Source organism: Myodes glareolus, chromosome 5, assembly GCF_982192425.1.
Source record: "Myodes glareolus chromosome 5, mMyoGla1.1, whole genome shotgun sequence".
NCBI lineage: Eukaryota > Metazoa > Chordata > Mammalia > Rodentia > Cricetidae > Myodes > Myodes glareolus.
Genome location: NC_142030.1, coordinates 18,890,317 through 18,907,914, shown reverse-complemented (window position 1 = coordinate 18,907,914; position 17,598 = coordinate 18,890,317). Strand labels below are relative to the sequence as shown.

The 17,598-nt window shown below is 42.9% G+C and overlaps 1 protein-coding gene across 4 annotated transcripts in view; it reads right to left on the bottom strand.

Annotated features, from left to right (window-relative positions):
* Nucleotides 1-17,598, bottom strand: part of Pld5 (phospholipase D family member 5) — a 347,804-nt gene that overhangs the window by 265,120 nt on the left and 65,086 nt on the right. Inside the window, exon 1 of one of the 4 annotated variants that reach the window (XM_085687658.2) lies at nt 13,088-13,600. The exons of 2 other annotated variants lie outside the window; for them this stretch is intronic. Coding sequence is in view for 1 of the 2 variants with exons in the window: in XM_085687657.2 (XP_085543783.1) it covers nt 13,088-13,090 (3 nt within the window). In the remaining variant the exon portion in view is untranslated. Of the gene's footprint in view, nt 1-13,087; nt 13,601-17,598 lie in introns of those variants that run through there. One more of the 4 variants, XM_085687657.2, reaches the window with a different exon arrangement.

The following is a 17,598-nucleotide window of genomic DNA, read 5'->3' as shown; positions in this document are numbered from 1 at the left end:
TCCTCAGAAAGGATAAGACCTCCCATGGGTGGTCTACAGAGTCTGGCATATTAAGTTGAAGCAGGACCAAGCCCCTCTGTATCTAGGCTGGGTAAGGTATCCCTCCATAGGGAAAGAATTCCAAATAGCCAGTCCATGCATTGGGGATAAATCCTGGTCCTAATGACAGTGGTCCCACCGACTCAAGCCACGGAACTATCACCCACATTCAGATGGCCTAGTTTGGTCCTATGCAGTTCCCGAGCTATCAGTACAGAGTCAGTGAGCTCCCACTAGCTTGGGTTAGCTGTCTCTGTGGGTTTCCCCATCATTATCTTGACCCTTTTGCTCATATAATTCCTCCTCCCTCTCTTTGGCTGGACTTGGCCCAGAGGCTTAGCTATGGATCTCTGCATCTGCTTCCATCCAGGAACTACTGGATGAAGGTTCTATGTCTTGGTGTCCAGGTTTCAAGCTCAAGTGCAGTGCTGAGTTAGGGTATCCTCATCTATGGGGGAGTCTTCTTTATGTCCTTCTCACAGGTGGCAAAGGACACTGGAGACAAATGTGTGTTTTTTCAGCAAGTACATTCTGCAGTAGTTGACATTTTGGAATCACAGCAAACCCACTTGCCGAGGAAACGCCCAGGAAAACTGACCCCTGTGACTCAGGCATCCTCATCATTTCCCCTCCTACCCCTGTTCTCTGAGAGTTAACTGAGCTTATATAAATGCTACATGCCAGCTTTATAAATACCCTCTGCGCTTCATAAGTATTTACTTATTCTCATTTTTGTCCTTTGAGACAGTGTTGTCTTTGAAGGAACTGAGACACAGAGAAGGACGTTGTATAAGGTCACACATTCAGTGATTGTCATAACTGAGATCCAAATCTGGGGTCTCCTCTGTCACACTCTCGCCTCTGTGCTGCTTGGCTCAGGACAGTGTTTTGAATGTGACTGTGCCCTATAGGCTCAGACATTTGAACACCTGGTTTCCCTTTGGTGGTGATGAATGGGGAGGTTTAGACGTGCACCCTTGCCGCAAGTCCATTCCTGGGGCCAATGCCAAGAGGAAGCACCCTCTCCTACTTCTAGCTTGCTTTATCTGTTTCATGCTTGCAGTTGAGGATGTGAGCGCTTAGCTTTCTGCTCCAGCCCCGCTGCCTGCCTACTACAGTACCCCCCAGACATGAAGGAGTCAGACCCTCTGGAACCAAGAGCTCAAATAAACTCTTCCTTTCGTAAGTTGCCTCAGTCATGTTGTGTTGTCATAGCAACAATTTAGTACACTGTGTAACTCATAATGGTGATATCATGGTGGAGTATTTCTTCCTTTGAAAGTTGAACTACTTTCTTTTCCTCCTGGGTCTTTATACTTTAGTGCGGGTAAGAAGTTGCAAACATTTTGGGGTGTTTGGAGTATAAATCTTTGGGTGTCATGTTTAAAACTAACAAGGAACTTCTTAAAGATCCCCTAATCTCCTCTGGATGCACTGGCTATATTCTGCCCACTTAAGGCAACGAAGGAATCAGGCCATACTTGTTTGTTCGGTTGTTTGGGAAATTGTAAGACTAGACCTGAAGAACAGGGGCTTTGTAGATGAGAAGGAGGTGTGTGTAAACGCAGGTCTTTCCGTGGAGAGTGGTAGACTGTTATCCCTCACCTACCTGGAGACATTGCTCTCAGGTCCTCTCATGACCCATACTCAGTGGAAGTTTGACCAGGATGAACTGACACCATGGACTGAATCAGTGTCCACACAGAGAAAGGATGGGGTGTGTGTTACAGTGCTCAGTGAGGTATCTGAGGATGGGGCAGACGCTGAGTCACCTAGATCTAGCTGCTACTTCAGAAGGTCTAGTGAGTGGCAAGCTTACTAATGTTTGACTTACTAATGGATGTTCTGTGAGCAGGAGTCTATGGGGAAAGCCAGGAGAACTGAGGCAGGGAGCTTGCAGGGAAAGCTCAGTAACATGTGACTCTTACCTGCTGCAAGTTATATATATGTTATTTATATACATATGTATCCTCTCCAAACAAAGCAGCAGGACCCTCCACCCCAACAGGCTGCAACTCCATAGAAGACTCTAGTTATTCCCCCTTTGCAATCAAACCCATGCTGGGACCTATCTTGGAGCTGGGGTAGTGCAGCAGTCCAGCCTGGAGTACTTTTAGGTGTTGGTGCAGTAAAGCAAACTATGTCCTTTATGTGAACTTTCAAGGGAAACACCCCAATTTATCATCTCGTGCCTATGCATGATTAAGTATGCATATGATTAAAATAAAATACATCGTAGAAAAGGACACACGCAGTAAGCCAAGACTATTAAAACAGAACCCTAATTCACCCCACACAAGCAGCTCCTCCTTCAGGGCCCACGGAGTGGAGTCTCCAGCAGTAACCAGGGACTCTTCAGCAAATCCACTGCACAGGCTGCTGCTCCCTGGCAGTGTAGCCTCTATGTGTTGGACGCTGCTTCTGAGTAAACGCCTTTGTTACTTTGCTATTTTTGCATGTTCCTTCATTTCTTTAAAGAGATGCTGAGAACCTGGAGTGCCCAGCTCAGACAGAGTCGAGGGGTAACAGAATGGAGCTGACATCACAGTGGAGGGGTGTGTGTGTGTGTGTGTGTGTGTGTGTGTGTGTGTGTGTGTTTGAGAGAGAGAGAGAGAGAGAGAGAGAGAGAGAGAGACCCTTGAGGAAGGACTCTCTCCAGGGAGAACAGCTTAGTTGCTCACAATAATAATTCAAAAATCAACTTAGGTCACTTTGAGCATGCTTCCACATCTTACATTTTTTTAAAAAAAAATATCTTCTATGCATAAGATTTTGACCTGTGACATGGGTAAGTTTGTGCTTTCAATGTAAAATCAAAGTCCCAATTTTACCCATATTTTGAAGACTATTAAGGATAAAGGAAGTACCTCTCTCAAATTCCTGTTTCACAAAGGGTCATTCAAATGCTGTGGAAACACCCCAGTGGTCTTTATTCAATGCTATTTTCCCTTTGATCATTAAAGGCATCAAAAGGAACAAAAATCGATATTAAGCCACTTGGGACCACTGAGCGTAACCATCACTAACCTTTGAGATCTTCAAGAGCCCTCAGTGACACTCTCCCAGACCACACGTCCTAAATGACCACCAGAGAAACAGAACCTGTAGATGTTTTGTTTTTGTCTTTGAGTTTTCATGGAGAACACGAGGATCGGGTTGGAAGGGAAGTGTGGGATGTGTCGTGCATTTCTGTGATTTTTCCATCAATACTTACTTTCCTCCTTTCAGAATAGCTCCTACTCAAGAGTATAGACCTGCATTTCACACAAAGCCAGGTGGCTTCTCTGGGACTTAACAACCTCTCGCCCTGTTCATTTTCTCCACTGTAGCACTTAGCCCCAGATGAAAAGTTTCTGTTTATTCTTTCCATGTTTTCTGTTTCCTTCCCCCATGAAGACCCAAGCTGCAAGCTGAGACCTCATTTACCATGGACTTTGATACATCCTCTTCACCATCCATGAAGTCTAAACCTAGGAAGATAAATCAAGGAGGCTCGGTCATTGCTGCAATAAACAGAGAAAGGCGAAAAATGTCCTAGCTAGTTTATGTTTTGCTCAATCAGAAATCAAGTCAGGGGCGGGTGTAGAAGGAGAAGGAGGTTTTACGTAGTAGGGTCACCTGAAGACTGAAGTTGATGATAGCTTTTCCACCTCTACAACACGGCTTACAAACACTCCAGCCCGTGGCCAAGAATGTGTAAGGATTGCGTATGACAGGCCTGGAAAAGTCCACATGCGACTGACTTGGTCTTCAAACCCAATCACTGGGAAAGCAAGAGAAATTGTGGGTATAGTTGTGTGTCTGGGCGGTGGAAGGCAACTGCCTGCTAGCTGGTGAGCAGTCAGCAGGCCACAGACACCTGCTCCAGAAGTAGTCACAAGGGAAGCCAGGGCGAAGGAAGATGGGCTCTCCCTGCTATGACTGAGTAGATGGAGCCTCTTCCTACAGAAATGACTGTTTCTGTCCATTCGTTGGTCACCTTTCTGGTACTTTTCATAAACACCCAAGATTGGTGTTTATGAAAAAGGAAAGGGGTGATTTCCTTCTCAGAAAAGCTCAGGTTGGAAGGTTTTGGTTCATGAGTCATTGGCTGTGTCGCTTTGAATCTGTGGTGAGGGATCACATCCTTGTGAAAGAAAACTTCAGAACACAGCTCTTAACCTTATGCTGAAGAGAGCAGGAAAGGAAGGGCCTAGGTTCACCATCTGTAACAATGACCAGACCTCTACTTAGGTCCCACTGCTTAAAAGTCCCACCTCCTTCCAGCCCTGCTACGCTGGAAATCAAGCTTCAACAGGTGGCTTTGGCGGCTCTTAGAATCCAAACCTGAAGGCCACCCAGTTGGCTGTGACACCTCACTACTACTGTAAGTGCAGATGTATGTGTTTCCTGTGCACATGTAGCAAACATTCCATAACATTCAGAGCCTTCCCTCAAACCCCAGCTCTCTAAAATGAGGCCATGCTTGCACTAAATATTCAACACATTTTTGAAGGAAAAAAAGCAAAGCAAAATCCTTATGTTGTATAAGTATTGAGAGAAAGAAAGGAAGGGATACCGGAAGCCTTGGGTAGCCCTAAGTTCTACATAAGTCAGGGTTCAGATTGGGAAACGGATGTCATTATACATTCTTAACAGCTACTGAGTGCTGGTGCCAGCTCTGTGTGATTTTCTTTTTTCTAAATTTCAATCCCTCAAATACCTTTGTGAATAATGAGTAGAAATATGAGGTGTTTCAAACAAGATCTTCATAGGCCTTCTGTGCTCGATACTGGCAAGCAAATCCCAGGATATAGCTCAATCTGAGATTGGCTGGACAAACTCTGCTTACATAAACTAGCTTGTTGACAAGTCTTAAAAGTACAGTTTATGATTCATCCTTTAGACAGTGGTATGTTCTAAGTCATTCTAGGGAGCAAGAGATGGTTTTTCCAGCAGTTAAAAACTTGAGAGCAAGCTACTGGTGGGCCATGACTTGAGATAGTCAGCTATGCTGTCCAGAGCAGGTAAGATGGAATAGTAACTGTGCAACCAAGGGTAGACAGGCCACACCCTCCTGAGCACTATTCCTGAAACATCATGCCCAGGGTGCAATGCTTAGAGCATTAATTACACAAAGCTGACTGCAATCTCACCCTAGTCAAAGGCAGACTATAAGCCATTTGCAAAAGTCTTTACATCTGGGCCAAGACAACAAACCAAAGGAAGAGCACAGCTGGATAAAAGACTCAAGGTGGCCCAGCTTCAGAGTCAGAGGTTTGGGCTTATAAAGCATCTGAGGTTAAACGCTACTGGACCCAACTATGTTTCCCTTTCTTGACGCTTAGCCCCCTCTCTATGTTCAGATTAAACACACCTCACAAAATAAACACAGAACTCTATCCTCTTTAAAAATGCTCACCTCTTCCTCTCCCTGCCCCCTCCTGTGGCTCTATCCACCAGTCTATTTAAAATGTTTCCTTATTTGTTTGCGATGGCCTCATGCAGCCTAACCAGGCCTTATGCTCCTCTCTTGCCTCTATCTCTCAAGCACTGAGTTGTCTAGCAGGTGCCGCCAACTTGGTTTATCACCTTTAAATCCGGTCATTTGCCCCCTTCATGTGGAGTCAGTAGTTATCAGGTCTGCTTGGTAGCTGCTGAGATTTGGATGTTCAAAGATGCAGCATTATTATTAAAAAATAAACAAACAAAAACAAAAGCAAGACGGGGCTATGGTAGCGCACACCTTTAAGCCCAGCACTCAAGAAGGCAGAGGCAGGCAGAACTCTGTGAGTTCAAGGTCAGCCTGGTCTACAAGAGGTAGTTCCAGGACATCCAGAGCTGTGACACAGAAACCCCGTCTCGAAAAACCAATAAAACAAAACAAATAAACAAGCAAATAAAAACAAAATAAAAAACAATTTAGAGAAAAATTTAGAAAAAAATTTATATGCATTAAAATGGTGGAAAACTACATTTATTAGAATGGAATAACGGATGATAGTATATGCAGAAAATTCATGGCTAATTATTAATAACATTAAACATTCAGCAGGTCATCAAGATTTTGAGAGGGGCCATTGTCCCCACCCATGGAGACTTACAGTAGCGTCACTAAAAGCATAAATTAAAAGTGGGTGGCATAAGGCAAAATGTAGGACACAGTCTAGTAGAAATGGAAACTTTACTAACAGTCATTACCAAAACTTGCACATGTGTGTGCACTGTATGTGTAGATGTGTAAGAATAAAGTCTAGTCCCGAGGAAGCTCGTGTGTGTGTGTGTGTGTGTGTGTGTGTGTGTGTGTGTGTGTAGGATATATCTCCTAGAGATGGATTTAACAGGCAGTTTGTTGTGAGTCACCTGACTGGGGTTCTGGGACCAGAACTTGGGTCTTCTGAAAAACCAGCAAACATGAAAGCACTCTTAACCACAAAGCCATCTCTCCAGTTCAGGAAAAAATATATTACACAGACATACATAATTACAATTAACTTGGCTTGCTAAGCTTCTTTTGCTTTATTTTTACATATTACGCTATCTTTCCATTTGGAGCTACAATCTCTTTCCTACCTTCACTTTAAGTAAAACAAAAATTGCATTTCCTGGCTTTTGAATATATATTACTTTGGCACATTTAAAAGCACTGGTAAGCTAGGCATGATAGTTCACTCTGATAATCCCAGCAGTTGGGAAAGCTGAGGCAGGCTCACAGGTTCCTGGACAGAATGTGTTCCATACCAAGACCCTAGCTAAAGAAACCAAAACCAAACAAAACAATAACAACAATGAAAGGTAAAAGTAATAGTAAGCTCCGCCAGAAAAGCCATCAAGGTCCAAGCAGGCTGACACTGGATCCTGGCAACTGTGTATGACTGAGCCTCTGCCAAGGCCTAAACATCCATTGTATCTCAATATGACAGTCCTCAAAAGGCTATTAAATTATTTCTGAGTTCGTATAAAGAAATGCAGAAATTAACTTGTGACATACTTTAGTCCTTGCGATTTATAATTTATCTCTTCTATTTAAAAGTCTTTGGTACTCTTACAAGCTCACCCTTGAGTTTCATTCTAAGGCAAGAGGGAATGACCTTCCTGCTGACCACCTAGCAACTGGCTGATGGCCTCAGAACCCATACCCTGGGGCCCAAGAGCTGCCTGGCCTTGGCCTTCAGGGAGTGTACAGGCATTCTGGCTCAGCCGATTGTAGGGCACCCCAAGGGCTTTCTTTAAGCTACACAGTTCCTGTAAAAAGATGTTTGTATGATTTTTTCTTTGTATAATATTTATCATGCTCACAAGAAGAATCATTTAAAAGAGAAAACAATAAGACAATTCTAAGACATCCCCCCAGTTCACCACTGTCATCGGTGTGGTGAACTCATTTCTTATCTTTGTCTGCATGCATGCAGGCAATTGTAGCATCCACCAATGGAATTTTAAGCAATGAAACCATCCGCTTACTTATCAAAGGAAAATAAAAAGGGGGGCATATAAAGTTCAAAACATAAGTAGACCTGAACTTGAGGGCTGTGAGAGACTGTACCATGACTTCCAGGAGCCAGCAGCTGTGTATTCCCTGAGCTGCATGTTCATTTAGGAAATGTGTGTTGCACATTTATGATTTATGAACTTTCTCCTGTTATTATGTTAGCTTAACAGATCATTTTTACTAAAAGGGTCTGCTTAAGTAAATAAACATGCCAAACAAATTAAGAAGATGGGCAGGGAGAAGAAATGTATATAGTCCTAAATGCAGCAGAACCAAAATTAAATGTGTAGTATTTAATTTTCTGCGCCTTAAAAAAATTAATTATTTGTTAATGTATTTGCACACAACTGAAATAGGCAATTCTCCCAAGTGTTAGACTGGATCCATGGGGATTGGTTTTTCTTCACTGGTATTATGGTTAATTTATAAGCAGGTTTGCAAAGACTCTCCATGATCAATGAATAAAAACTTGGGAGTCTTATATTTAGCAATAGGGTGTAATTGGGAAGATTGTCCATCTAGTTAGGTGCTCACAAGGTGATGTCCAATGAACATTAACAGGAGCCTGTGGTGCCAGTCAATGGATATTCAAACAAGAAAACAGAAAGGAAAAGAGAGGGGCTGGCAGTGCCAGCTCAACCTAAAAGAGCCAAGGAAGCCTCTGTGCTACCACTGTGGTCACCTTTAGGGAAAGGCATTTCAGTGGCAATCATGGACGAAGACATGAACAAATGTTCCCAGCATTTCTAGAGCTTTCATTGTCTCAAGCTTATTTAATCTGGCTATGAGCTAACTCGTGTCTTGGTTCTAAGGCTTGTGTCTGTCACAGTGATTTTACACTCAACATCAGGCAAAAGAGTCAGAGCCGTCAACTAGGCCAATGGCATTTTCTACAATGTTCCTTCACCGGACGGGACCAGTGCAGCATCCACAGTGACTCATCAGTGTCTGTGAAGCTGCTCCATCAGATGAAAATATGAATCAAGCCCCCATTTGTTTATTTTCAGCTTCATGAGTAGGCCCTTCTCACCATACTACAAGACATAAATAAGAGAAATCCTTGCTCCCATTATATGGTTGGCATGTATTTTATAATTTTTCAGTGCTCTTGGCACAGTCTTTAAGAAGAAACTCAGAGCCAAACAGCACGTTCAGTCCCTCTTTCCCAGCAGTCAGTGACTTGTCTGTGCTCTTGAGACCGTGCATACCTTTACCATATGTGCTTTGGTGGGGGCTGGGGACAAGGAGGTCTTCTGCACACACTCCCTGTCCTTCACATCTTTCCTTTCATCACCCATGTGGCTACAAGTCACTAAGGAAACAGTACTGTAGTCACCACTAATTTCTAGCTACACATCAGTCCCTAAACCTACAACCTATGGACAGCTGAACAATGTTCTGTGTCCTCCATTCTTCTGATCCTCTGGGTCACATTCTGTTATTGGAAACACAATCAAAAGGCCATTTTGTACTTGGAACCTACAGGGTCCTCCCAGAACACTCCACACCATTGAAACAAATGTCAAATCACTTTAAGACACTTTGTTAGACTTTAGGTAATAAGCTATAGGACTATCTTCATAGTGTGTGTGTGTGTGTGTGTGTGTGTGTGTGTATAAATGTACTCAATGATAGATATATGTGTGTGAAAATAATTCATACATACATATATGACTATATGTTATACACTCTATTGCCTGTTATCTATGGTCCAACATACAAAATAATACATACCATGTTTAGATATATCTATAGATAATGTAATATAGTATATGATACATAGAAATACTCTCATATTTTCCTCCCTTTACTTATATCTTCAATTTGTTAATCAATCACACAGAGAATCTTCTGTGTAAGAGATGCTGCAGCTATCTGAATGGTTGTTTTTTCAGCCAATCATCTTATGCTGAATCCTGATTGGCAGTACAGTAATAACTTAAGGAGGGCATTTGGGAGGCAATGAGGCTCTACGGGATTTGCCATATGAACAAGATAAGTCCCTTTATAAAGAAGCCCAAAGAACACAGCCATAATATATTATCTATGAAGCATCATCAGACACTAAAGGTACAAGAGATGTGACCTTGGGCTTGAGGTCCCTGGAAGGGTAAGGAATGAATTAACATTGTTTGTATAACCCAGTGAAAGGCATTTTGTTGTAACAACCTGAGGAGACCGAAGCAGGAACCCTGGCTAGTGATGCATGGGTTACAAGGGGCCCTTCCTTCACTTTCCCTGTGCTACCTGCTGCACAGGCAGATCTTTGCTTCCTTGTGCTCCACGTCTGATCAGTGGCCAGTGCAGGCGAAGGTCTTTTTGACATCAAAGCCTGCTTTGGCTTCCTTTTCATGTCTCCCATCCATCATAATTGGATGAAAGTTTGGATACATTGGATGCAGTTTGCCCTAAAGGCTTTCTGTGTTAGATTCTCAGGGTTGCATATGAGGAACTGAGACCTGGAGTAAAGGCTTTAGGTCTCTGACACTCTTAGGGGATTAAGGCAGTTCTTGTAGGACCCTGGATTCAGATCTCAATAAAACAATTTACTCTAAAAGCTGAGGCTGCTAATAAGGTCTCAACCTTCCTGCCCTGGCAACGTGGCCTCGAACTCTCACAATCCCTGCCGACACTATGGTTTCATTCACCCTGAAGTTCACACCAGACTGAGCTGATGCCAACATTGGGTCGTTGAACCTCCAGATTGGGAGCTAAATAAACTTTACAAAGTTGGCTTGTTTTACTATTTCATTATATGAACCAAGCCAGACAAATGTAACACACAAATGACAGGAAACTCAAGTAGGTGACATTGTGAACAAAGGAGAGACGTCAAAGAGGCTGGATCCAGTTTTGAGGCTGGATCCTAAAAGGTTCAGTAACTTATTGTCAAGGGCTTGTCTAGGCCTGCTTGACTCTCCTCCTATAGGGGTTCAACATGAGGAGGTGGCTCAGTTAATAAAATGACAGCCCGTGCAGGCATGCAGATCCATGTGAATGCTAAGTATGTACATTTGGAACTCCTAGCACTGAGGCAGGAGAGACCAAGTGGAGCTCATGGGCCAGCCGATCTAGCCAATCAGTGAGCTCTAGATTCAGTAAGAGACCCTGTTTCAACAGCAACAAAAAGGTGGAGAGAGGCTAATGGAGACAAACGATATCAGCCTCTGGTCTCTTCACACATGCGCACACACGTGAACAAGTCTACCATATGAACACACATGCAGAATGTAAAATAAAAAAACAACTAGCCATGTGTCCATAAAAAAACACTTGAGCATGTCTTCCATTGATGCAAGTATAAATAATTCTAAAATAAATACTTAAAGATAAAGATAAAATTTACTAAGTTCATGTTTGTTAACTCCTGTTTGAGAGCATCCATGATTTTCCTTTGCTTTGCAATAACTCTAAATTGTCTGCAACCATGCAGGATGGACTTAATTATCCACATGTCCTTCACCTTTCTAAATAAAACAAATTTTAAAAAGGAGTCAGAGGCCAGAGTCCTGGAAGGACTGTTTTTTTTGTTATAACACACAGCAAGCCCTGACAAGCTCCCCGTCATAACGAGGTCAAGGAGAGCATTCCAAGCCGTGTCTTCTCTCTGGGAAGTGAGAAACCTGGGCAGGTCTGTGTAATGAGAAGCCTGACTGGTGTCCGTCTCTTATAAAAAGGACTTCATGATGAACTAATTTCCCTTTCCAATCACAAACCACCTCACCCCCAAATCATAGTTTGCAGTTGAGAACAGGGATTACTGCTTAGGATGTCTTCCCTATAAACAAAAAGCCCCTTTTGACTGTGCATAACTAGGGGATTCTTTCCAAACTTCTCAATAGCAATTAATCCACATGCCTGGAGGACAGCTAGACACAATAATCTTGAAGCTAGACTCCATATTACACCTTCCTCCCAACTCCTAAGCTTAAGTCTGGTGTCACTAGGGACCTGCATTCCTTCGTTCAGCGAGTTTACTGCCGCAGTTCCTCAGTCTCAGCCCCTGACGACCTCCTCATCTTCCGTCTGAACTGTACGAGACTGACCTTGTGTTTCTGTCTGTGTTTCTGTCTGTGTTTACGTCTATGCCCTGTGTGCTGGCAGAGCACTCCCTGCATTCACCCTGGCCCTAGGTAATCCCCAAAGGAATGTTCTCAGGGGAAAGAAGAAAGGAAAGTCACATGCTTCAAAAATTGAAGCAGCACACATCAAAGCAGCAGTCCCATTTCATCTTCAGACTGGGAATGCTGGTTATGTGTTTTTGGTTTTGGTTTGTTTTGCTTTGTTTTCCTACCCTGATGGCTGGGAAGAAATGGAAGAGACTTATTGTTCTCAACAGGCCAGAGAGGCTGCTAGAATGTTTTCAAGGGTGAATGGCTGCCCATGTCCATGGAGAGTGGGAACCTTGACCCTTGTCATTGTTTTATTTCTTGGATCTGCATACTTAAGAGTGACCTGGGGACCGATCCAGGAGGCAGTAAGGGAAGTGAGGTATCTCTGGAAGTCTGCTCTTCAGTTTCCTCTTTTCTGAATAGTTGACAAGACAGGCATGCATCTAAAAGCCACATTCCACCAACAGTCCCTTCATTCATCTGGATTATAAACAGTAATTATTTCCCACACATCAGCTGTGCAGTTAGAGAAGTATATTTCAAGCAACCCTTCTATGCAATTATAGTTTTTGTTTTCTTTTAAATGTTATATAATCTTGCTATTACCAACATCCTTCACCCCTTAATGTTTTAAAGAAAACACTTAAAGGCTTCACTGTTAATACCAATTCTTCTTCCATGCTGTCTCCACCCCCCTCCCCGTGTCAAGGACGACTAGGAAAGCCCTTGGAAGTGCCGCAAAGACAGCAGAGACTATGAAATAGCCTCTTGCCACTTCCCCCTGTGAATTCTAAGATCCTGCGTTTACGGTAAGGTGCACTTTGCTCTGACAGCCTGTGGAGTGAATTGAACTAACTCCTTCAAAGTTCCCACAGAGCTTGCCTTGACCTCGTGGCTCCTGTTGCTGTCACCTGCCTACAACAGTTTAACAAAAACAAAACACTTAAAAGTTTTCTCCAGTTCTGTGGAATGTCTGCAGGAGAGTGTGAGGCTCCCAGAACACTGACAACTCAGGAGGCAGGAACGAAAGCTGGCTCAGTACAGAGGGTCGGCGCCCCCACGCAAACACTGGGATCACAACCCACTCGACTTTGAAGAGTCACGTGGAAATTAAAGCTACTTCAGAGGAGAAGGTATACTCAGACACAGTATTAGGCAGGGCTGAAATTCCAGGTCACACGGAAGTTTCCCTCCCAGATAGAAGCCAGCAAGTGCTCCTTATTAATTATTATTAATTGCAAGACAGAGTTACCCTTTATCCCCTGCGTGAAAGGTGTCATTTAAGAAAAAAAAATCAGGCTGTGGTGTGAAAGGTGTCCTCTTCCCCCCTGGTGAGACCTGACTATGTCCCAGAGCTCAAGCGACTGTTCACTATCAGGCTACCAATTAGCCATGGTCACCAGCAGCGGCTAATCATCCAACTCCAGCTTGCAAAGGAGGTCTGAAAAACTCCCAAGAGCCTTACCATTGCGCTGAGATGCTCCCGCCTTACAGAGTCTAGCTGCCCCAGCTGGTGCTGATCTGCTGCTTCACACTGCCACTGGAGCCTTCCGAGGCAGGGCAGGTCTCACACGGTGCAAATGTATCGCCACCGGTTATATTTCAATCCCTCAATTGCTGGCCTGGATGCTCTGGCAATCAGCCAGCCCAAGCAGGAAGGGAAAGGGCTGCGGCTTGCGCTCTCAGCGTTTCCCATGGAATATGGTCTGAGAGCCACGGGCCCCTCATTTAGCATTTTAGCAAACACGGAGGGCTGCCACGCTCAGTCACATTTCCCTAGCTTTTCCTCTTCAGCCGAGAGCAGCCCGTGCCGCTTCCTGGAGTGGAATTACAGCACCAGTTCACACTGACCGGGGAGATGCAGGCACTCGATGTGTAGATGGCCACTTGCCACCAACCTGAACAAAAACAACTGCTTCCCAATCAGAGAAAAGGGGAATCCTACCTAGACAAGGAACTGGGCTGCTGTGCGCTCTGTGGTTACAGCCGTTGGGATTTATGAAAAAAAAAAAAAAAAAAAAAAAAAAAAAAAAAAAAAAAAAAAAACAGGCTAATTCATTCCAGGAGGCTGTCAGATCTGGACAGGTGGGAAGAAAAGTTCTCCACGGAGACTGCATATCTTCCAGAATAAACTTGAACTTCAAATTCAGGGCTTTCTTTCTGAAAATGCATTTACGTACCCTGTGCTTTGGTATCATAGGGAGCTAACGGGCACTTTTCTTTTCCTATGTTGACTATTTCATTGCTTGAACGCAGCATCTCAAAAGGCTTGGACCACTGCACTAACACTCAACAGTGATAGCACACCATCCAAAGTTCGGTTCCTGAGTAGTGCTCCATGTAAGTCAAAACCTGTGCTGATGGGGTCAAATCATTTGTTTGCCTTCTGTTCCCTCTTGTAAGTTCTAACAGCGCGGCTAACCATACTCATCACTCCCAGCACGAAACCCATGTCACTATAACTATTTATTAGAGGAGAACTCTTAGGTTCACACTGAATTCCTTTCATGATTGTTTTTCCTCTCATCAAAAAGTTAATATTTGGGGTCTGGGGAAATTGCTCAGTGAACAAGGTGCTTTCTGTGTAAGCCATAAGCTCCTGAGTTCAAATCTAGCACCGTTATAAAAAGTTAGACACAGTACATGCACCTGAAACACCAGAACTGAAGAACAGAGACAGGTGGATCCACCTTTGAGGCTGGCTGTTCAGCCAGTCTAGCCAAGAAGGCAAATTCTTAAGTTCAGTGAGAGATTGTGCTTCAAAAGACTAAGGTGAAGAAATGGTTGAGGAAGATATTTCTGAGTTCCACATGCATGGGTGACCCTTCCTATACCCACACAGACACCACACCCTTCCCACACAGATGTACAGAAATAATAGACACACTTCTAGTTAGAGCTAGAAAGACCAGGGATATGTTCTGGCACAGTTAGGCTATTGTCTCAGAACTGATTAAGTCAAGGACCGAAATGCATGCCAGTGGCTAAAGAATCTGAGCTTGTGGATGAGTCCGTGGCATTTTTCAGTCTGGATGGCATCTAGAAGTAGCTGACTCAGCACTCTGGAGCAACCATTCACATTTCTGCTGCTCATGGGCAGTGGTCACTCAGAACAGAGAAGCGAATATGGTACCCAGCAAGATGGTATTTGGACAAGACATAGCTTGCTGCTTCTATTCTAGACCCATCTGGGGTATTTACAATACCTGAGAAGAGTCACTCTGAAGTTCTGGAAAGTCAGAAGCTTGCTCCCAAGCTGGGATGAGCCACATCGCCTATTTTGGGCTGTCACTTAGTCTCCTCCTTGAGTGATGTAGGTGGGCCTTATTTCTATATGTTGCTTTCATTGGTTAATTAATAAAGAAACTGCTTGGCCTGATAGGCCAAAATATAGGTAGGCAGGGGAGACAGAATAGAATAGTGGGAGAAAGAAAGCAGAGACAGGCAGTCGCCATTTTAAGGCCAATTTTGTTATATATATATATATATATATATATATATATATATATATATATATATGTATGTATGTATGTATTTCTGATATTGATTAAGGTATTGTAATTGTGTAGTTCATTTGAAAATGTAATGTATAATTAGGAAATATAGGTTGTTAATGGATAATCATCGATACCAGTCAAGCTTGTAGTCATGTTAGATTTTCTAGATATATAGAGATATATTTCAGTTAGATAGGCATTCTTCATATCTTTCAAAGACTACAAAATATGGCATTTAATGTTTTAATAACTTAGGGCTTTTCATGACAATGAGACACGTCTGCTCCTGGCAGCACCAATCCACTTCAAGAGAAAGATGGGCATTGAAGAGGCTCCTTATGGAGTTGGTTAGCCATTTGGGCAAGAAACTGCTCTTGCCTGGACTGTTGCATGAACTGGACATAGAGAACCCGCAGAGAGAGGACTGCTGAACTTCCTAAAGGTGAGATGATCTTTCGGGGTTCCTGATTCATGAAAGAGTCTGCGAGACATTCTGCAGGACACAGCAGATAATGACTAAACTGTGTTTGAAATTTCCTGCTTCATGGAAATGTCTGCTGAATACTATGGGCCTGAAGGCCAAAGATGAATGCCCCAACGATACAAAAGAACTTTGGGTGACTGTCCAGACAGCGAGATGTCTCTGTCACTTCTAGAGTTTGAAAGTTGCTTATTTCTTGTTTAATTAGGTAATATTATATCCTTCTGGAGTCTTTGGTGGAGTTAAAGAATAAATATATAGTTATAGTTTTCCTTAATTATGATAAAAGATAAAATAGATATAGATATTGTAACTATAATTCTTGCTTGATAACTGTTTTGCTATATGTAATTTTACTATGTTAAAGTTAAAGCCTCCCTTTTTGTTTAAACAGAAAAAGGGGAAATGATGTAAGTGGGCCTTATTTCTATATGTTGCTTTCATTGGTTAATTAATAAAGAAACTGCTTGGCCTGATAGGTCAAAATATAGATAGGCGGGGAAGACAGAATAGAATGCTGGGAGAAAGAAAGCAGTGAGGCAATCGCCACGACTCTCCTCTCCGAGACAGACACAGGTTAGGACCTTTCCCGGTAAGCCACCACTCGTGGTGCTACACAGATTATTAGAAATGGGTTAGATCAATATGTAAGAGTTAGCCAATAAGAGACTATAGATAATGGGCCAGGCAGTGTTTAAATAAATACAGTTTCCGTGTAATTATTTTGGGTAAAGCTAGCTGGGAGCCGGGCCGCAGCCCACCACTCCCACAACTACACTTTAGGACACATGGGTGCATAACCTTAACTCTTCCTTACCTGCCCTTTTCCACAATCTCTTGTTCTTGCAAATAATGGAAGCCCCCAACACACCATTAAGAAAATGCCATCTTTCCTTCTAGTGGTTATTCTGGAGTCAGATGCACTGCCGTTGCACAACAAGGTCCTTCTACTGGTTATTCTAAGGGCAGCAACAATCCTTCCATCTTCTGGAAGATGCCTCTGATGGCTTTGACCATGACAAACTCTCCTGCCATTATGGGCAGGCACACATCTACCAGTCCTGCATTTAATCACACGTTGTTTCTGTTGTGCTGGAGGGGCCTTGTGTGCTCAGCAAGCACTATCCTACACCCCAAAGTCTGATTAAAATTCTCAAGTTTACTCCTTCCTGGTAATTAGCACAAACCAATATTATCCTCTGTGTTGTTTAATATCCCACACACAGGCACTCTGGATGCTTCTTCTCCTACTATCGCCCAACAGGTATCTTATATTTAGTTGCAAAGAACTCTTCACAGTGTTTTTAGAACATTGTACTCAGTCTTGCTACCTGGCTTTGCATGCAGTGTGCTCCCAGATGTTCCCATAGACATCCTTGCTCAATCTCCACTATCTCTGCAATCTTCCTTCCTTCTCCCTAGGGACCAAATGTCAAACTGAAGTATGTGCTGTCTCTATAGCTTTGTCAGAGTCTCACACAAGCCCAAGAAGATTTAGGATGAGTGCTCCATCTGCATGATTATGAAAAGTTCACACAGTGTATTGATGCTTTTTTTTTTCTAAGAAAGAGGCCCTTTTTCAGTAAGAGATGATGGAAAAAGATTTCCACATGATCATTTGCCTTTTGAAGGAAATAGGATTCTACTGATTAAAAAAAAAGATCAACACTCACGTTCTTTGAAATAGTTAGACATCACTTGATTTGGTTAGACTACATTGAGTCACTGAATCACATAGAATTTCCCAGTACCAAACATTAATAGGAAGAAAAATTTAAATTTTTGCAGATAGAAGTTGAAGAAAAATGTGGAATTTTCTGTAACACAAAAGTTTGCATATTTTTCATTAAAATGAATGTGAATGGCCAATAGGCCAGTGTTTTCCTTGCAGAGCTGGAACCACAGCTCTCCATGAATCTTAACAGATGGAACATCCACTTGGAATAATGAACCACCTCAGATTGACAGAGTAGAAAACCTAGAGACTGTGGTCTGATT